Source organism: Trachymyrmex cornetzi, unplaced genomic scaffold (genome assembly GCF_001594075.2).
Source record: "Trachymyrmex cornetzi isolate Tcor2-1 unplaced genomic scaffold, Tcor1.1 scaffold607, whole genome shotgun sequence".
Lineage (NCBI taxonomy): Eukaryota > Metazoa > Arthropoda > Insecta > Hymenoptera > Formicidae > Trachymyrmex > Trachymyrmex cornetzi.
The window spans coordinates 729,357-751,523 of NW_017299923.1; the positions used below are offsets into that span (position 1 = coordinate 729,357).

A 22,167-nucleotide genomic window follows, 5' to 3' on the forward strand; every position below is an offset into this window, starting at 1 on the left:
CGGCAGCACGTCTGGCGAGATCCTCCTGGAAGGAGATACGCAATTTGATTAAAAAAAAATTATTTCTGCGAATTCGACTATCAATTGAACCTCTCAGAATCGACTTTCCTCACTGCTTTCCATTTATATCTATTTCTATCTATATTCTAGATTAATTTTATATAATCTCGATTTACCCCTTACTTTTTGTCTTTTCCTAGTTTTAATAATTAGATGAAGGGTAAATTAAACCGAGAGATTATAAAGTTAATCTATTTTAGAAGAAATGAACATTAGTGACACAAGTCGATACAAACAAACGCTATCTTTTTTTTCTTCACATTTAAAGAATGATAAAGATAGGACACTTGGGTCACCAAATGGAAAGCACCTATTTTTGATAAAGCAGAAAATACAACTTACTTTTTCACGACCGTTCGGAGATTTATTTTATTTCTCTTATATACATATTTTTCTTCATAAAAAATAAAATAAGTATAATAATGAAAAATACATTAAAAAATTACATTGAAATAAAACAATCCTCGAATGATTGCGAAAAAAGTATTGTACCTCTAGCCTGCTTATTGGGCAATCGAACACAATTGATTTTTACCTGAGAATTCAATCATTTATATTTAACTTGACTGCACTTGTCGAACAGGCTAGTTTGTTTTGTCTTTAAGAACGTGTTTAATGATAAAAGACTACGTAGAGATTTCTTTCATTTTTGTTTACAAAAGGCCTAGAGTCGTATTTTTTAACAATACAAAAATGAACGAAAATATGGTACGAGTATTATGTATATTATACATAGTCAAACAGAGCGTTTCCAGCGTTGACCTGTATAATTTGTAAAGTATTCAATGAAAAAATATTTTATTATATTTCTTTTCCGACTGCGACGTAGCTGTATGAAAATGATCGCAACGTCTAGACTTGTGCCTGACTTTTTTGTCAAATAGTGTATACATATACTTATTCCATTATTTTAAATCAAGTGTATGTACATTAGTTTAGCTACAAAGAATAGGCGACCTGATATTAAAAGAAAAGAGGAAAGAAGCAAAGAGAAAACTGTTTAAAATAAAATCTCGAGAGTTGCGTTTGATGAAGATACACTCTTATTCTAATTTCCTATATTAAGACGCAGTTCCATCAAAAAAGAAATTGCGTCCACCGATAACTAACCCGCATCTCGATTCATTGAAACGATTAACATTTCTCAAAATAGCAGAGTGATGACGAACCGCGCGCGGTCGGCCTATATGCACAACAAATTAATCGTAGACCCATCCATCACATTCTTGCTACAATCGTCTTGAGGTGGTGCTTCTAATTGTTAAGTAGTGTAAGCGGCAATCAGTGACGCCGATCGCTTTAATTGGCCCGAAAGATAAAGCTGTTCCCACCACCGATCATAAATATCCGCAGTACAACATTCAACGAATTACCAGAAATCTGCCTTTACTAAAATTATCCGTGTAAAAAAATGGTCACGGCATATTATCGTTCATTTGCTACGACGATCTAACTAAAAAAAATTATCATTTTTTAATTGCTTGCAGAAAAAGAACGGAAATATAAAGCGAAAACGAAAGAATATACTTTAAAAGAACGTACTTTATTCTTTAATCAATTATTACACTAAAATTGTATTTTAAGATTAATATTGTAAAATTTTAATGATTCAAAATATTGAAATGTTTTCTGAAAAACTATATTTTTTTAGAACTGGATATGTATATAAATATATATTTAAGCACAAAGATCCAGCTTAAATCGTTGGGGCTTCTCTTGTGTATTCACATTTGCGGTCTTAGGACATTTTATTTACTTAATCTTTTCAATCTTTTGTAGATTGTAGTCGTAGCAAAGGAGCGATATGACAGTAGTAATTATTATTTTCTTTTTCTCTTTTGTTTTTTATATTTAATATAAGATATTTAGTAAGCATTCTTTTCATTTTCACGTAACTTTCATGTAAAATTTGTTCACACGTAATAAATCAAATTAAATTAATTGAAGTAATAAACTATCCACTCATTAAATTAAATTAATTGTCAAAATCAACACCTTTGATGTCACGTTTCAGAGGTGGACGACATAAGGGGGACGATATCAATTCAAAAGCCAGTTTTGTGATTTCCCGTTCGTGACCATCTCTTTCTGGAACGGGTTAATCTTTGTGTACCTAGAACTGTCATTATCTCTAATCGACAGACGCGACAAGTCGAGGATTCCGTGTTTTATCGATACGACGATACCAATTTTTTGCAATTAATGAATCCCATAGCGCGCGATTAGAAAATTAAATTAAATTACGTCTACCTACGGAATGTTATCGTTACTCGTTATTTGCATCGAGATTTCGTGATGACCTTTATCGCGTACGAGAGCGACAGGTGTGCTGTTTCTCCTCCGCAAATATATATATATATATATATAACTGACCATTCGTTAAGCGATTCAGTGTTTTGTTTACTTCGTCTGCAGCACTTTTTAAAAACCATCACATCCGTGTACTGGGTCAGGTTCCGAAAAAATGAATATCCTGATAGTAAGTTTCGAGCAGCGGGTAACAACTTGCTGAACGCAAGCAGTAACATTTCCCGCAAATTGACGTTTGTTATCATTTTAACGTCAAAATGTCATCACAGACGTTCTGTTTACTGAGATTTTACGTGTCCTCATCTTGCTACTTCGATTACCTACGATTTATGATATTGTAATTTCCCACTCAACAATGTAATTGTTATATAGATATTAGATCGGAACAAAAGTTCATAGCATTACTTCATTTGTACTACATGTTCAAAAAAAGTTGATAATTATATCAGTCGATTGAGCAGTTTCAGCTTTAGGAATTTGTTTTCCGAATTGCTTGGTGCAAAAGAGATCACTGTCAAAAATGTCAAAATGTTTGACATGATTAATGAATGAATGAATGACATTAAATTCTGTTAAGAAAACCAGGTTTTTTTTATGGTAAATTAGTTTGTAAACGAGAATTAAAGAAATTTGAAACTTGTACATACTGAAGATGACCTAATTGAAGGTCGAAACGTTTGTTTTGTATCATTTATGAGATTAAAGTAATCACTTAAAAAAAAAATGTTATCGCACTAAGAACCAGTGTAGGCTTTAATGCTCCTTTTTTAACCAATCGATATATTCTGTAAGTCGATACGATTATATTGTTGTCAAAATGTTCCTTTCCCTTAATCGAAAATAATTTAATAACGAAAATTTTAAGAACATTTTTGTAAAAAACGATTTTTTTAGGGAGAACTTTAAGCTTTCTTGTTAGAAAGTCGAAAATTTTCGCAAGACTTTTTGAGCACGTGACAAGTTCACGAAATGAGAAGAAAATTTTCCACTTTGTCCGGCTTGTGGTTTTCTATAAGTAACAATTACCAAACTAGCAGAAACTCAAAGCTGACTACTGACCTTTTGAAAGTAGAGATTTAAAAGCCCTTTCTTTAAATTGAAATTTCATTCCTTTTTAACAAAGTTACAATTGATTGAATTTTGAAGTTCTACGAACTTTTGTTCCGACGCAATACACCATGTGTCATGTTACATTTGTACTGTTAAATGGGAAATTATACAATAATTTGGTGTAGTGTTACTGTTAGTTTGTGCTTAACAAGAATTTACCTCTGGTCTTAATTTCAAGTCGTACGAGGATTTAAATCTTATTTGCAGCATCACAATTAGATATGCAACGATAGCTACGGCTGTTTACGCGCCGCGTTGGATCGTCACTAGTTCAAATCTCTGCAAACATTCAATGTTTACAAACGTAAAAACAGGCGTTTACTCACACTCTTCGGTGGGGTTCGCCAAAAATATACGGCTTCGGTAATGGCCAAGAAAGAAATCACGAAAACGGGCACTCGCCGCGGCGCTCGACCACTTTTTTCAATTATTTCCCGTCGCGATCGATCGGACGAGATTCGCACTCGACTTTGCAACAATAGTCGGTGCGCAATCGAATCCCAGGGTTTCGATGTGGGTCGCGTACACCGATCACGTGCCTTACGATTTCTGACGTAGTGACGTAGTAAGACCGTCTTACTAAGACGTCGGGTAGGTAGATATAGTGGTATAGGCAGGCAGGCAGGCAGGCAGGCAGGCAGGCAGCCAGTCAGTCAGTCAGTCAGTCAGTCACGCTCGGTCACTCACCTACTTCTGCCAAGCACCAAAGTCGCTAGAAATCTGTTGTCTTGAAACTTCAGCTGCTCTTCCTCCGTCGATATCGGCGCCGCGGCGCCCGGGGCGCCCGATTTACGTTGTCCCATGCTGCCTACGGCCCTGCAAAACAATACACACACTCGTTAGGCGGGTTGCGTATCGTAGGAGACGAAGAGTACTTGATGCCTTGAAGGACCATATTCATCATTTTAAATTTCTTGAAGTGATGAGATCTTACTTCAAAAGAGTAAAAGTACTGAAAAAAACTATTGAAAAAAAAGTGAAAATATTTACACTCTTTAATAAGAGTGGCAGATTTTCATTTTTTTTTTTTTTTTTTAATGAAGTTCACTCCAAAGGAATGAAAGAATCTCTCTCCTTTTAAAAGAATCTCACTCCAAAAAAATGAAATCACACTCCGCAAGAATGAAAATCGTGTCACTCTTATTTAAGAATGCAAATATTTTCACTTTTTTTTAATAGTGGCAGTATTTTCATTCTTTTAGAATGAGAATTTACTCCAAGAAATTTAGAATACAGCACAGACCTTTAAGAAAAACTTTAAGACATTCCCAGAATGTTCCCAGAACGTCCTTTAGATAAAGACACTACATGTTTAGACAGTTGTTGATTACTATGCAGAAATAAGACCAACAATGAGCAAATTAATATTGCAAGGTATCAAGTAATTAATGTGGAAATTTTTACTAATAAAGAGTACAATGTTCTTATCAGCTTTGTTAGTAAAAATTGTCATATTGATAAATTATCTGACATGTTATATCTTGAATTTTCTCGTTGTTAGCTTAATTTCTACATATTGCATTACATATTATGAGCTATATTAACATTTACTTATTGCTAAAAAACAAATGTTCTTAATTTTGGAATATTTAAATTGAATGTTCTTTAAATATACATAAGATATTCTACTTAGATATCCATATTTATATACTGAGAAAAAAATTGTTCATTTGACTAAATTAATTTAGTTTGTCTTTATTTCTTTCGGTGAAGAATGTATTAAATTAAACATATTATATTCAACTTAAATACGTTCTCCAATAAAAGAAATAAAGACGAACTACCTTTTAAAAATTATTTAATTAAATGAACAATTTTTTTCTCAGTGTAACAAAAAAAACATTCATAGAATATAAAAATTAACAGCATATTCTATAGAACATTGTACAAAATATTCTACGCATGTTTACGCAATATTTATATTTATGTCATTCGAATAAACTATGAATATGCCATGAACATAACAGTTTTTAATACCTTTAGTACATAGACTATATGGATATTCTTCATAAATATTTGTAGAATATTTATGTAATGTTTGCTATCTAGAAATTTGAAAGCCGTTAACGGCTTTTCTTCTGTAGTAATTTCGTCTTCTCTGTAGTTGAAAAACTGAATTGACAGTTAATGATTTACGCATATCTTGAGAGTGCGCGCAATGCTCTCCGATGTTGCTTTTATTTTAGTTCTAAGTTTAATCAAATGTTAAGATACTCATTAGCATCATTATTAAATTGACGATCAATTTAATTTGATATATTATTATTTCAGTTTCAATTTCAATTTGCGTTTTGAGTCCGATAATAATCAACAGGTAGTTTTATCTAACTGAAAGATTTACGTATTTAAGATTTACACAGAAATATTTTTAAACATGAAAATCCAGCTTCGATCGTATATTTAACGCGCTTTTTGCTTATTTGTATTCACATTTATATTCACATTACGGTCTAGTTTACTTATTATTCAAACAATAGAATGAAAAGCTTTGAGCAAAGCTACGTTTAATACTAGTTAATGTTACAACAATATAAAATATAATAAACGGTTCGATCCTCATTGTCATATTTTATATCGTTGTAATGCTTCCATTATTTATTAAAACCCTTTTGTAACAGTGTTTATTACTTAACTAGCATTAAAACCCAAGTTGGTTCAAAGCCTTTTAACTCTATTGTTTGAATAATAAGTTAAATTATCTCAAGTTATTTACACACAAAGTTCGAACAAATGTTTTCTCCAGTGATTTTATTGATTCTGCGGAGAACCGGAAGATTTTTTTTTTTTACAAAGAAGCATGAACTTTAACACGCGTGATGCGTGAATATTCGCACTTCGAGTCCAGTGGAATATTTCTAAATTGGCGGTCAGTCGATTGTCACCTAAATATCTAGATGGGATAATTGGACCTGGATTGGCCTTACCAGCTATTTTTAGCCATGGCGAAGGGGATAGACCCTATTCCGCTGGCTAAAAATAATCTGATGGCGTTCGCGCTTTGTCGCAGGCATGTACTTATTAGAACGATCCTGCTTCCTTTTGACAATCTTCTTATCCTGCTCTCGGCCTTGATATACGGGAAGAACCGTATAAATCATGAGAACGGATTCGAATTAACAAATGCGTCTTGTTCTCAGCACGCATGTTTGTCAGTCTATCTGTAATTCCATATAACTAAACAGTCAATTGGATTCGATCTCAGATTTCACGGAGAAAAAAGATATAAAATACTCAATAATAATTTTAAGACATATGGATCAATTTTAAGCAGAAACGTAAGGCTTGTAACTGGTTCTCGTATAAGACTTCTAAGAACGTATAACTGAAAGTTGTAATTCATATGCGTATCATAAGGTGTACGCTTATACGTAAATCGACGATTTCTTATGACTAGCAAGAAGCTGTTTGTAAAAATACTGCATCCTACAGTTACAAGCATTCCAGACATAAGTTTTTACAAAGAAGTTTTACGAGAACAAGCCTTACGATTGCTTAGAATTGACTACTTTATTTAAAGAATTCTCTAAAGTCGCAGTAGTTGATTATACATGCTGAAAATCTTTACAGAAATTAAAAATAAAACTGAAAAATAGTGATTAATTGCTTATTTTAAGTAATAAAAGCACTTATTCTTTAATGCTTTTAATACTGAAAAAAAGTAATTTTTAATATTAAATTGGATTTTTCTAAGAATGTAATTTTAACTTCTGAATCTGCATAGTTTTCGAAATTATTCGATCCAATTTTAACGCACCGCGTGACATCATCCACCGGTTGTACCCCATCAACAAGAATCTGTCCTGTCAGCTTCAGACATCACCTGATTACGATTAACAAGTCTATAACGGTCTTATCCCAAAGTAATGGTCTAATTATCTCTTCAAACACGAAAGGCTCGTGCGAAAATGACACGACTATGACGTTTTAAAGTATCACCCTAAGCAGATCACAATATCTTATTTTAGCATGTAGTCATTAACACTTCTTTTCTCACGTTCAGCCTCGTTTTATTTAAAGAGCTAATCCAAAATAAAAGATTTTATTTTCAAAGAATTCTTAAATAGCTGATAGACATTTTTCCACTTCTCCATTATTAAGAATCAGTATAATCTATACAAAGTAATTGGAATCGGAAATTTAATAAAGTCAATATTTAAATATTTAACAATATAATTTTATAGTTTAAATAAAATTTTTCTCATTTTATATCTACTTCTTATTGAAATAATTATGGATCCAGGTTCTCTAAATCGCCATCAAACTTTTTGTATTACTTTCAAATATAATAGAAAAATCTGTAATTCTTTAATTCATAATTTTTTCGTGAAATTAAAAGTTACATCCTTAATTATAATATATCTTGAATTACTTGTTTTAACATTTCACTTTATTCTCTTTTATTTTTTGTATAAATGTTTTCAATTCCAAAATATGTAATTTAGAAGGGGGCTGTCCGAGTCTAGCAAGTTGATGTGCGCTAATATTTTAATCTTATCGTATAAATAATAAAAACAAATTTTGACCTTTATTAACGGTTCTCTTCAGTGAACGTATACAGAATTACACTTACAGAAAATTTATGCATATGTGTGGCATGTGTGAATGAGATATTGATGTAGCGATGTATCAATGACATATAAATTATCTGTGCGTAAGTTCTACTTACACTATGACTAATCGTCCTTAAAATATTAGCGCATGTCAACTTGCTAGGCTCGGACAGCCATTCTAAATTACATATTTTTAATTGAATTGTTATTCATTTGAGCCGTTTTTCATATAATATTAATTTGTTTTCAATTCCCTTCTGGATTTTTTATTTCTATTATTCGATGTATAGGGATGAGTTAAGAAGTTAGTTTCTTCCCCCCGTTCAAATTATAGTGTACGTAGAGTACATATACAGTCTATAAATTTTTTGAATAAATCTGGCGAGAAGATAGATAATTACTCATCGTTCCATGCTTCATTCATTATCTCTCGGATAACGGGATTCTTCTAATATTTGGGTTAAAAGTTTAACTCGCAGCCGGGCTAGAATTGCGATTTTAATTTAATTAATTCGGACCAACGAACGTATGTCGCCGCGTCATCTGCTGCCTACGTTCAGTTTACGCGTGGCCACGATACACTCTTCAAGTTTTCATCATTCCATCATTTCCTCCGCCTCATATCGCGTCACGCGAACGCGAGCGCTCTGCCAATCTACTTTACTCATTTTTGCATTTAACGTTTTCCTCTACCTCGACAATTTTCCATCTCTAACGTTCGTTGGTATCTTGTTCAAGGAAGAAACAAAATTAATGTATTTTATCCCATTTTGATCGTAATAATTGTAATGATTAATATGGAATTACCTTCTCTCTAAACAATTTCAAATTTTGTGAAGCTGAACAAAGGGAGACTTCTATATATTTTTATCTTTCTTTTTAATTGTTTTCTCTTCTTTCGCAGATTCCACACATTTTCTAGACTTTAAACACTGTGTCCAACGAGACAATCTTCGGGCATCTTCGGGTGAATGCTCACGTTTGCTCGCCGTCGTCGAGAAACCACGTGGAGAAATTATTTTTAGATCTGCTCGACACAACATTTTTCTATGTGTTTTTAGTGCATTCTGTAACATTCTATGCAAATACTAAGTATAAGCACATTCAAGTCTATAACTAAACGATCAAAGCTAGATCTTCTCAATGCCTAAATAATTCACAGTGAATTATCTATATCCAATATATATATGTACATGCATGTTAACCTTTTTTTTTTGTAGTTATTCAAACTGCGCGTTAAATTAAATTAACAAGCAAATTCTCAATCTCGGTCCCGGCCGAGGTAATATTTTTTGCAATAAAAATTTATTTAAGGTTTTCAGCACATTAACATCCTTATAATATGATATCGGATCTCGAAGATTGAAAATTTGCTTGTCAATTTAATTTAACTTGTGATATTATTGCAGTAGTTTAATTGCGTTTGAAAAAGTCCGGAAAAATTTCGGCGCACAATTTGAATAACTACAAAAATATGGTATATATGCATGTACATATAGAGGATATAGATAATTCACCGTGAATTATTTAGGCATTGAGAAGATCTAGCTTTGACCGTTACAAGCTTGAATATGCTTATACTTAGTATTTAATTTCACGTCGGTCTTAATAAAAATCTTATTATTCTATGTAAAGTCGCATCGACATAACTTGCCGCTTCATACAAATTAATGGACTGTCACTGTTACGGTATTTCTAACGACATGTAGATTTATTGAATTGACTTTGCATCGATCTTAGTCAGCGCGTGTACAATTGAACAAACAAATGTAGTAGCTACCCGATCACCGTCACTAGACGGAATTGTGACTACTGTAGTATCGCTGTTTTAATTTGTTGACTATAATATAGATCATTTTAGCCTTGACAATTCCCCAATATGGCACGTAAAATGGAATGCGAATCTAAAAAATTTTGGAGATACACGAATTTTTACCTTTTTTTTTAATTCTTGACGGTTCTTTCATCTAAAAGACATTTCGAGATATATATATGGGGCATTCTTTGTTAAATTGAACACCCCCTCTGTCTAAAATTTAGTTTATTAGCCAAAAAATTTCTTTCTGGGCTCAAATTATAGGTACACATATCAACTACTTTCTTTAGCACTCTAGCCTTTTTATAAATTCAATACGAAGGGCCTAACATGACCACTATTGTTTACGAAGTACCAATTGAGAATGCTTAAATTATTACTCAAATGGGCCAAGGTTCGTCCAATTTCATAAACGTCAGCCAAGAAAGAAAAGTGTTCAGAGATGTCAAAAGGTTTGCAGGTTATCGCTGTGTTGTGCTTCATTGCTAATGCCAACGTTTCGCGAACCTCGCCTTTCACTTCATCAATGCGAGAAGCGCACTGATACTGTCAAGACTGATACTTTTGAGAAAAATGCATAAATCGCATTTTTTTGCATTTATCGCATGATAACTCGTACAGTTTTAATTTAATCAACTTGAAATTTTAAAATATTCATAACACTTTTCTTCTCAATCAGTACTTCGTCAACTATAGCCATTATGTTAGATTCACCATATTGGATTTCCAAAAAGATCAGAGTGCCAAAGAAAATAGACATGTGTACCTACAATTTGAGTCCAGAAAGAAATTTTTTGGATGAACTGAATTTTAGACAGAGGAGTGTTCAGTTTGACAGAGAATGCCTCATGCGTGTGTGTGTGTGTTACACAATAAATTATGATTTTTCGTTTCTGGTCATAATTTAATACTTGCTATTTACATTGAGAGAGACATGTATGCTTTATTATATATAGTGATAACAATTGATCACAGTTCGAGTGGAATTGGACGGTAAATGACCGCATGTTTCTTAGAAAAATTTATATTCTTTAAATACTGATCTGTAATTTAAGCTTTCTTGACTTCACTGCGTGCCAGTGTGATTATTCTGTGTATATCCAAATGTGTGATGTTCTATTTACAATTGCACATGTCTACCGATTTTTATCTTTGCCTTTCACTCTGCAATTAACGTTCATTAAATTGTTTGTTTATAAATATTCACGAATGAGGGAATTATAAATTGACGGTTTGGTGAACACTTCCCAAATGGTTTACGTCCAAATGGACGTTTATTAACTTGTATAATTTGCACCTTTGACGGTTCCCAAACAGAGTAAAAAATCATCGTAACACCAGTAAACACAAACTTAAAATAATATAACGTCAATGTTATAATTTCACACTCAACAATATAATATAAATATAATGTAACACATGGTGAAGATGTGTCTCTACACGGTCAATAATACTGTCAGTATTAACAAATACTGACAATATTCACAGATACTTATTGTGGTTAATATTGTTGAATTGATGTAGAATACTGATGATCTGGATTTTGATTCTCGAGTGTCAATATCACTTTATTAGGATCCATGTCGCACTGTCATAAGTACAATAGATAATGTACGTAAAACTAAAATGAAATATATTGTCAATAATACTGATGTGTAAGGTTATAAAGATAATAAAAATATTAATATATGCTGTCAGTATTAATGATTCCATATTACTGATCAGTGTTATTGATCGTGTAAGGTCACTTTTACAATTACAGTAGAGCACGAAATTATAACATTAATGTTATGATACTTTTAGTTGGTGTTGATTGAGATGACGTCAATAGAGCTCCAAAATAATGATCAAAAGTCATTTTTCGATCAATTACAATTAATTTCAATGTCACATTGATGTTGTCGTGACCTGTTGTTCTCTCTGCTTGGATTCGCTTTGAATAGATATCTTACGAAGAAGCAATATTCAATTTTTTTTTTTAAACCAATGACATATTTAGATCCATTTTAAGATGTTAGGAAGAATGATTAATTGGATAGTCCTACGGCAAGTATATAATAATTAAGAATAATTGCGCTGGGATTTTCGAAGAATTGAGAGTTTGAGTTCACTTAATAATGCTCTTCATCAATGGAACCTTTACTCGACAAGCCCGCGCGCGCGAGGGTCAATTGCTTATTAACTCAAAGAGCCATAGCGGCTATTAAACGATTTCATTGTCATTGAAATGGTTTGCAAAAAACGAAAACGGTCGCGTTTATCCGGAAACAAACATACATTCGATTGCTTAATCATACGTATAGATTGATCCATTGCCGTCGTCGTTATGGGTGAATTTCTTTTACAATTTAAACGTCGTGATCGCGAGTCAGAAGAAACGTTTTACTTCCTTCGGGCACATTCTGGAAAGTACCTTGTAAACATCACACTTCGTAAACGTCGCTCGCCATGTGTCTTTTTTACAGTCGCCTTAAATCGTAAACGAGTCGCCGGAAACAAGGTAATTTGGCGGTCACATTTATACGTCAGCTTATGAAATTAGATCAAACACGCTTGGAAATGATGTTGGAATCTAAACAACACTGCATCAGCAGTCACTCAATGCTGTACAGCTGCATTCGGTGTATCATTAGATACGTCATCGTATACATTACTCAAAATTACGGTGTCATCACGTGTACATTGCAGAATCATGGTTATATTAAAGAATACACGAATTACATATTTTACGTGCTGCTTCCCTTGTAAAAACATTCGAAATTGATTTATCAATTAAGTGCTCAGTTTTAGCAGTAAAGTATAAAAAACAGAGATTTTAATAAAATAAAAACAAAATTTTAATTAAAAAATTAATAAAAATTAACTTTTTGTATTTTTCTTTTCTCTCTCTCTCTCTCACTCTCTGTATGTGTTATTTTGAATTATTTATATATTTTAAATATTTTTTGTAGAAACATTCTATACAATTGATTTTTATTAATTTTAATAGTAGAGTATCGAATAAATTATAATTTGAATGTAAAATTAATAGAAATTAACTTTTTGTATTAAGAAGAAAGAGAGAGACAAACGCGCTTTTAAAATTTATGATATTGTACTTTTTCCTCTCCCCCCCCCCCCCCCCTCTCTCTCTCTCTCGATTTATTTACATATTACGATAAGCATCTCATATTTATCTAAAATTATCTATTCGATTTTTCGTGATATTAAATATATCTACTCGCCGAATTAAACAAATAAACCTTGGAATCCTATTGGATTGGGGTCCTATTCAACGCGGCTATCTGATTCTCGTGTCACGTTAACATTTGTGAATGCCATCTTGATAGGCAGATAAAATTCAAAAGTAGATGGCCACATTTATGCTGAGAATACGAATCATCATGTCACGAATGATTTCATCATCTTTGCTCAAACCGATTAAAATGTCTATAAATTCTTTCCTTCAACAAATAAATATTAATATGTCATTGGCGAGTTTAGCTATATCTATATTTAAAGATTCAAAAATTATTAATTTATCGTTAAAAATGCATCTGATTCTCATTATACCATTGCATCCCAATATATTTCTAAAAGAAATTTAAGGATCATTCATTATTGCGTCAGTCTTATCTTTTGAGAAAATCTGGTTTAAAATATACATGCTTCATCGATAAGATAAAAGTACGGAAGTATAATCGATTTCTGATTGATCTTACCTGGCGGACGTTGACTTTAAAGAGCCATTCGCATAGAGATCCGCTGCCATGGTACCGGTGTCAATCCGATGGCATCCCGATCTTCGTGGGATGCCCCGAGGAATGTTATGAGCTGAGATCTCGTCGATCTTGTTTATTCCTCCCTCCCTTCGTGTTCCTTTTACTTCGTGGAAAAGCAACGATCAACCGTATTCGGCAAGGATTCTTCGAAATTTTGTCACTGACAATTGTCAACCTTGACCGGGATCATTCTCATCGTGAAAGAAACACCAATCTCTTCGGTCTAAACACGCTCGTATTATTGACATTATTCTCATATATCACAATACACGATATTGCCGGCTCTTATATATATATGTATACGTATCATACGTACGTATGTATATCCTCGTCTATTTAACTGTAACGCGAAAATTCCGTCATCAAAGACGAAGTCGCGTCGCGTCGCGTCGCGTCGCGTCGGCGCGATTTCGGGAAAAAGAGCAGAAAAGAGCGTATGGAACGTCGCGTGGCGAGCGCAATTTCGAGGGAACGACTGTCGCTCCGTTAACGGAGATATAGGATCATCCTGTGCCCGCCTCGTGACTGAACTATGTCAGACGGGGCACTGTCAATTGGATAACTACTTACCCCACATTGGCACAGTATTGTCGCATGTATGTGCGCGTAATGCAACGTTTCGTATCGTTGATGCTGAAAGCCTGCACGTAGTCCATGTTCTCCCACTTCTTCTAGATCACTTGATCTTCTTCTTCTTCTTCTTTTACGAGTACTTGTTCCTTTGAGATACAATACATTGCATCTTCTCTTGGCCTTCCACTTTTCTTTTTTCCATTTCCCTTTTCGTTCTAGTTCTACTGTCGCATAGAGCGACCGAGAAAGACTCCGTCTAACGTTCCATATGGAAAAGACGATCGATTTAAATTCGATTTGAAAGTCCTGCCAATTCTCATTCTTATTTCTTATTTTTAAAGAGATCTATTGTCAATTCATCATCCGATTACTTGCTGTTGCATTTATTGTATTTATTGCCTCTGACGTTACTTGGAATCGAAGTAAATACTACGGAGCTGGAAGATCGCATTATCTCGTGCGTATATTCTGTCGTCATTTCGGTAGCATGAATTAACTGATGACGCGGGAAGAATAATCCGTATCATACAGCACATCGGCTCAATCACGCCGACCTTGCAAACCAACTAATACCGATCTTCGCGAGAAAGCCTATAGATAAATTCCAATTTTTGTTAATATGCCATGTTTATCGTGCAAAATCATTTTTTTTTACTTCATTCTCATATCATGTTAAATATTCCATCGATTTTAAAAATCTATAATTATCCATAAATTTTTGTAAAGATCATAAATTCGCCAAAAATTTTATTTAGATCTTCTTTGCTTTAAAACTAATCTAATCCTATTCCAAACGATAAAATCTTCCCCAACACTTCGAGAAAAATATAGTGATGATAATTCTAAAGATAGCAATTAGTTTTACTAATAATAATTTCTAATGATAGCTAAAGTTTTATGGTGAATTAATGTTATCATTATCGTAGTCGAATAAACAATTTCATGATGTAGTGAAATAGTTGATAAAACTTGTATAGTTATCACCGTTATAGTTACTATCATTATGTCTTTTTCTCTGAGTGAATGATCTTTTAAAGCGGTCTCTACGTAAATAAAATCAAAATATGTGTTATCGGAACATTTTATAATTAGGAAATGTTGAAAATTTAAATGAGATATAGAGATGTCCTTTATTCTTCGCAACATAAAAGGCAAGATTGGGAGTAACTTTTCTCTAGAGGAGAAAAAGCAAGAATAGAATTAAGGATGTACAGATGAAAGAAATTAGAAATACGTCAAATATGCATATCGTATTTCATCGATATGATAAATGGCGTGAAATCATTTCGTCAGTTGCAAATACTCTAAACGAATGATTCATCCTACCTCCAATTCCCACTTGCGGCGTCGACCCTCCGCGCGTGCGATTTACGCATCATCAGGTTTGATGGGTCGCTAAAGGCTGCTGACTGAGACCTCCATCGAAGGTTTAGGCTCTATCAGTGACGCAATGTTATATTTAAGAGGCATTGACTTGATTATATTCGGTGTCATTCATAAAAGAATAATCGGATATGCGCGCATGCATGACTCGCATAATGCCAATTAAAATTCTTGGGATTCTTCTACTGGGAAATCAATTTCAGTCTGATCAAAATTGGAGATAATTCAGCGCGTCACTCTGGAACAATTTTTTTAACTGATTGTGATTATTTGCATAAAATTAAAATACAATCTTTTATCTGCTATGTGTGTTCAATCATGTGTGTTATATCATAGTAAAGAAATTTGGAATTTTTCTCATTACACTTTTTGTTCGTTCGTTTATAAGGAAGTTGTACATTTCGTTTGCAGATTGCTGAATTTTTTATCCTCAACTATGTGTTCTACGTGTTGAGCAAACCATTGAATCGTACTCAGTTATTTAGGAACAGCTTTGGTTCTAAGCTTAATTATCTACGTGAAATACCGGTAATAAGAGATATGTCTTATCCGCTGGAGGAATATTATGACGCGAAAATTGCGGCAAGGGGACTACAGCAGCTGAACAGAGATAGCAGAAATATGCACGTTAGTAAATTTTTTCTTATTTCTGAAAAGGATTATTCCTCACTAAAGTTCACTCACCACTACTATCTCAGAATGTGACGCCAGAAGCGAGAAAATACATAAAAATTCTTGTAAATTATATCTAAATAGAAATATCTTTCAATAGAATAACATGTGCAATTATAACAGAATAAACTTATAAAACATACCGAAAATTTTCTTAAAATATACTGAAACAGTCTTCTTTGTTTAAAAAATTATATTATTAATTTGAGTTTGTCATAGTTGTGAATACAGCTTATTTTATTTTTGGTTTTAGATATATATACATATATAATGCGTCATAATATACATAATTCATTTCCAAATATATAGTTATTTATTAATAAATGAAACAAAAAGATTTCGATATATTTTCTAGTTGGTTCTATTGATCGTGTTGTTTTATTGAAATGCATATTTCTATATTGATATATTTTGCAAAAATTTTTATTGTGTATTTTCTTGCTTCTAACACATTAAAGCCGACGTACACAAAATAACGTAAAGATATAAATAAACATAGAAATCGATTAAATTGTGAAATACTCAATACATTTTACTGTACTATTAAGTAAAATATATATTTCATAATTCGAAATATTTGCGTTTTTTCATTTTTCTACTCAAATCAGGGTACGGCTTTAATATGAATCAGTGCGCACTAGTGTTTCCAATCGAATTTTCGCCATTAAAAAAAATGTTAAAAAATATTTTTAAAAAAGCTTTATTAAAACAAGGAATTAAATCAGCTAGGATAAGTTCCTGTCAAATTCTTTTAATTCATCTATTTTTCGCAAGTTCATTCTTGATTTAAATTGTATTTGTATTATTTAATATTCATATATTTATACTATACAGGGTGTTCAGCACGATTTTTCAGATAATTCCGACAGTTAAAAAAAAAGTAAAAAGATGAATACTCGTCTGTTTTATATAAGCTACAACATGCGAAAAGAATTAAAAAGAATTTTTTTCAGAAAAAATCAGTCATCCTGAATTTTTTAAATAGCACCATACAATTTTTTTTTTATAATATTGTAGGAGTCTTCAAGACAAATTCAAATCACCGAAATGTCACTTTTATTGACGTTTTGTTGATTTTATTGATATTTAATATTAAATTTGTAACATTATTTGTAACAGCAGTACTTAATACAACCTCTGATTAGATACAGATTATACATATATATATATATATATATATATATATATATATACATACATGTACTAATTATATTTAATAAAATATATTCAATAAAATTAATAAAACATCAATAAAAGTGATATTTCGACAGTGATTTGAATTCGTCTTGAAGACTCCTATAATATTATGGAAAAAAAATCGTATAGTGCTATTTAAAAAATTTTAAATGACTTTGATTTTCTTATGAAAAAAAATTTTTTTTAATTTTTTTATCGCATGTTGTAGTCTATATAAAACAAAGAAATACTTACCCTTCAATCTTTTTTTAGTTGTTGGAAAAATCGTGTGGACCGTTACGCTGAACATCCTGTACATATCACTATTTGTATTGAGATAAATGTCTATTTCTTTTGCGATTTATGCAGGAATATCGCAATCTTTGCGAAACAATAACGAAAAAAGTGGAGCTTCTCGATGACGATTACGACTATCAACCCCCGCATTATTATGAGGTCTACTGTGAGGGCTATTTGATGTTGAGCGAAGACGAACGAATAATGAAACCATTGGAACAAGTAAACTTACACGTCATACAGTGAAATAGATGAAAAGATTCAATGAAATTCAAAATGATGGTTTTTATTGAGCAAAAAATATGGGTCAATTAAAAGTAAATTTATAAATGTTTAGCGTTGCAAGATAATTTCCAAGAAATAATTAATCTGATAAGTTAGATTTTCGTTGAATCGATTTTAAGTTTAGTTTAGGAAAAAATAAGAAAACGTTTTTTTTATTTAACAAAGTTTTGACTTCAGATTTAACATTTTGTTTTTCTAGAAATGTGTTTATCCGGCATTCCAGTGCGTGCAAAGAAGTCGGCTTTTATCTTTAGCCAGACGACGTTGGGATAGTGAATGTTGGCAACCATATACAAAGGAAATCGCTAGTGGTTGTGATTGCATGTGGCCGGTCACTAACCTTGTCGAGATAAATGAACACAATTGATTTAGTCAAGTTGTATGTTAGCAAAGTTAATGTGTCATTAAATAGTGCAAATATATATATCGCGAAACTCTCTAAACATCTTAACAGTGTCTTTCATAAAAATATTTATTCATTGTATTATATATGTATATATAAACGCAAATGAAAGAACGTAACAAATTTTGCCATGATTAATTCTTCTCTTTTATGTATCGCGTTTATTGCGAATAATCAACAATGTAGAAGAATATAAATATTATATTAGTCACCTCGAGAAATACTTCTCTATAAAACTATTCTTCCTGCAGTAGATTATTTCCACGAGTTCGCCTTGTGCTTTGGTAAAAAACGAAATCCATCAGGCACTTTCCCAAGTAACATCTCACTAAAAATAAACAAGATCATTAATGGATATAATCGAAACTGACACTGTTCAATGAATGGATCGAGCTAATAATCTTACGATAATTTCACCCAATCGGCGCAGTTGGAACTAGCCATCAGTGTTTCCATATCATTGCGACCTCTGTAAAACGGTGGTCTTTCGTTAATCCGCTGTGGTGGTCTCTCCAAAATTCCAACAGGAATATATCTGCAATATAGCTCAATGTAAATCCATATTGAAGAATAATATAATGCTTTAATCGAGAGAAACACATTCTTCTCAAGGTAAACTTGCCTGTGAAGGAAGGAGATCCATTCCAGCATAAATCTCCTGGTATTTTCAACGCCGCGGGTGTCAGATCCCCAGTGCTCGAGCCCGTAATTCGCATATTTCTTGAGAATGTCGAATCTTTCCACGCTCGATATGTCGATCAACTTTTTCTCTTTTATCTCGGTAAAAATCCAAGGCTTGATTAGCGCTCCTCGTCCAATGGTGATGCCCTGCACAGTACTATAGATCTCTTTTGCGCGATGATAGTCATCAAAGGACAAGATATCGCCGTTTCCGAACACGGGTATCGGCTGCGCTACCATCGCACATTTTTCTATATACTCCCAATCGGCCAGCTTCGTATATCTCTGCTCACGCGATCTGCCGTGAACCTGAAAGAATTATCAAACTGAATAAGAGTTAGACAATATAATACAGAAAGATCGTATTTCTCTAACGCAGGATGTTTACCAAAATCTTGTAAAAAAAATTTCTTGAGAATTCTCTCGAATTGTTCAGGTTTTTTTATTCAAAATCCTAGATAAGATTAGAGAATTTTTTAATACAATTTTGGAATAAATTGGAGTGTAAACAACGTTCTATTGCTACCTTGATTTTTTTTTAATAAAAACTCGCAAGATACACAAAAATATATGTGAATATACACGGACCGTACATTGCAAATCGATTGTCAACATTTTGCAAGAAAAAAAAATAAGAGGAATAATAATTTTCGGAAAGAAACACAATTTAAATGTAAAAATAAAATTCCAAAAATTTTCTTAAATATCAATAAAATTCCATGAAAATTCCAGATTTTTAAAAATAAAAAAAAATCGTGTAAAAAGTCCAGTTTTCCCAAGTAATAAACACCCTACTAACATCTTTTTATTTTTCCCAGGAATAATTTTTTTTTTTAATATTTCTATGATTAATATAACGTGAATTTTCCGTTATAATTTAAAGATGTAGCATATGCAAAACTGAATTTTTAAATAACAATAATCATAATGTGGTATTATAATTCTGACTAATATTTTTCACAGTAAGTTTTTTGCAATTACATTGATAAGTGTTATTACATTGACGATCAATTTAATTTATGATATTATTTCAGTTTATAATTGCATTTCAAGCCCGAGAGTAATTGGCGCGCAGTTTATATAACTGTACAATGTATTTAAAATTTACGTATAAATATTAAGTAAATACCAATATTTAGATTGTTTGGTTCTTTTTCATTTATTTGATTTCTTTATATAGCGATCTTAACTTATTGTGAATTCTTAAAGTTATTAAGATATTTTGAAGAGAGAACATTCTTTTCTTTCTCTTGATAAATTCAATTCTTTGGAAATACCACAATCGGTCTTTTAAAAGAGACTGATTCATTAACAAAAAACATAAATTTAACAGACTTACTCACGGTAATCATGGATACACCCCAGTCTCGAAACCTCGGCATTAGATTATGTGCAATCGGTTTATCTATGTAGACCCCAGTTCTGGTCTTAACGGATAAGGGTATGTCCAACACCTGGCTAACAGACTTTATCACGGTCTCAAGTACGTTCAATCGATTGAGCATACCGCTGCCGCCTCCGTTTTTATAAATCATATCGATCGGACACCCAAGATTCAAATCTATGTAGTCCGCATCGATCTCATGGTTCAGCAATTGTGCACATCGTGCCAGCACTCCCGGATTATTGCCACAGAGCTGCACGCCGAAGATATCCTCGCTCTCGTGTCGTTTCACCAACGCCCATTCCTCCTGCGTACCTTTCAGTATATTCGGTGCTAATGCCATCTCGCCGCAGGTTATATCCGCACCATATTCCTTGCAAATCCTTCGAAATGGCAGATTGCCTACCGTAGTCAGAGGACTTAGTAGTATCTTGCCGTTCCAATCGATTGTCTTTTTCTCTGATTGTCGCAATCGGATCAAATCGCTGTCGTCCACGGGTCCGATTTTCAATTCCTCTGATTTATACGTGATATTGCAATTAGAAGCATCTCTTTCCATTTTCTCGTCATTTGCGTTATCAGAAATATGTTTTGCCATTTTCTCGCCATTGCTATTGTCAGAAATATTAATCGTGACATCTGATTTTGTATCATTTTTATCCTCTCTTTTACTATTCAAACTCTGCAATTGCGTTTTTTTCATAGATGGACCGTTGGCTTTGACGATTGCCTCTGCCCTGGAAAAATTATACTTGTGCTTGCGCAATTTGTTTTGCAAGTCCTTGGATAAATAATTTTTGACAGCTGGTGGAAATTTGCTGTATTCCTCGAGTTTCTTTTTGTCAATAATGTTGAAGCCATCTTCAGTCAAGTGTCCTGAGCCCATTCTACAAGTGGTTCCTCTCGGGCACTTACCAGTCAAATTAAAAATATAGCACTCTGTACCTATGTCTTCTGGCCTGATCTTCAGATACTCCTTTCGATCATGTAGAAAAGTACAGCGCTGATTCGAGCATTTTCTCTCCAATTCATTTGCAGTTTGATCCGCGATCCATGGACATAGACTCAATTCCTTGGAAACTTTAAATGGAGGTGGCCTCGCTTTATTTTGTCCTCTGAGCTTCTCTCTCTTGTCTTCCAATTTGGCTTTCTTAGCAGGTACTTGGTCCCATGATGCTTCTGTATCTTCTACATTTGCATCAGTAGATACTTTCTGTTTATCGATCTTTGTCAAGCACTGATCACTCAATTGTCTTACATGGTCCTCAATAATAAATCTACAATATCAGATACATTAGATACATATATTAATTATAAGATAATAATTAATAGATAATAACAAATATAATATATAACTATTTTTTAGATACATTGTACTTGTGTGCAAAAATTTATTGATGAACAGTATTTCAAATAATTTTCACAGAAAATTATTATTGTCATAAATTATCATTAACATGTCATATTATCGTTGTCATATATTTAATATATTTAATGTATAGAATTACAGATAGAATCTTATTTAAATTTGGAGGAAAAAAATAATTAAAAGAGAAAGGTATGCACAAAGACAATGGAAAGGTAGTAAGTTAAGCTCACAGTTAGACATATACAATAACAGGTACAAGGAGTTTGATATAGGAAATAGAAGCTACAAATATTTAAGGAAGGAAAATTTGAATAATGTAGGAATAGGGGGGGGGGGG

The 22,167-nt window shown here is 32.7% G+C and overlaps 2 protein-coding genes across 4 annotated transcripts in view; both read right to left on the reverse strand.

Moving 5' to 3' along the window:
- LOC108766533 (serine/threonine-protein kinase OSR1) overlaps window positions 1–14,393 on the reverse strand; it is a 23,467-nt gene extending 9,074 nt beyond the window's left edge. Inside the window, 5 exon segments of the mRNA XM_018515871.1 lie at window positions 5–25; window positions 4,168–4,296; window positions 13,548–13,654; window positions 13,656–13,782; window positions 14,178–14,393. Of these exon segments, the coding sequence (XP_018371373.1) occupies window positions 5–25; window positions 4,168–4,296; window positions 13,548–13,654; window positions 13,656–13,782; window positions 14,178–14,344 (551 nt within the window). The 5' untranslated portion in view covers window positions 14,345–14,393.
- Window positions 14,394–15,778: 1,385 nt separating this feature from the next.
- Dus3 (Dihydrouridine synthase 3) overlaps window positions 15,779–22,167 on the reverse strand; it is a 7,406-nt gene continuing 1,017 nt past the window's right edge. Inside the window, exons 2-6 of one of the 3 annotated variants that reach the window (XM_018515919.1) lie at window positions 20,421–21,738; window positions 19,019–19,386; window positions 18,803–18,931; window positions 18,609–18,724; window positions 15,779–15,801 (exon numbers count right to left, since the gene is read on the reverse strand). In XM_018515919.1, coding sequence (XP_018371421.1) covers window positions 18,652–18,724; window positions 18,803–18,931; window positions 19,019–19,386; window positions 20,421–21,738 — 1,888 coding nt within the window. In that variant the 3' untranslated portion in view covers window positions 15,779–15,801; window positions 18,609–18,651. Of the gene's footprint in view, window positions 15,802–18,256; window positions 18,334–18,467; window positions 18,725–18,802; window positions 18,932–19,018; window positions 19,387–20,420; window positions 21,739–22,167 lie in introns of those variants that run through there. The other 2 variants (XM_018515918.1, XM_018515917.1) reach the window with 2 other exon arrangements.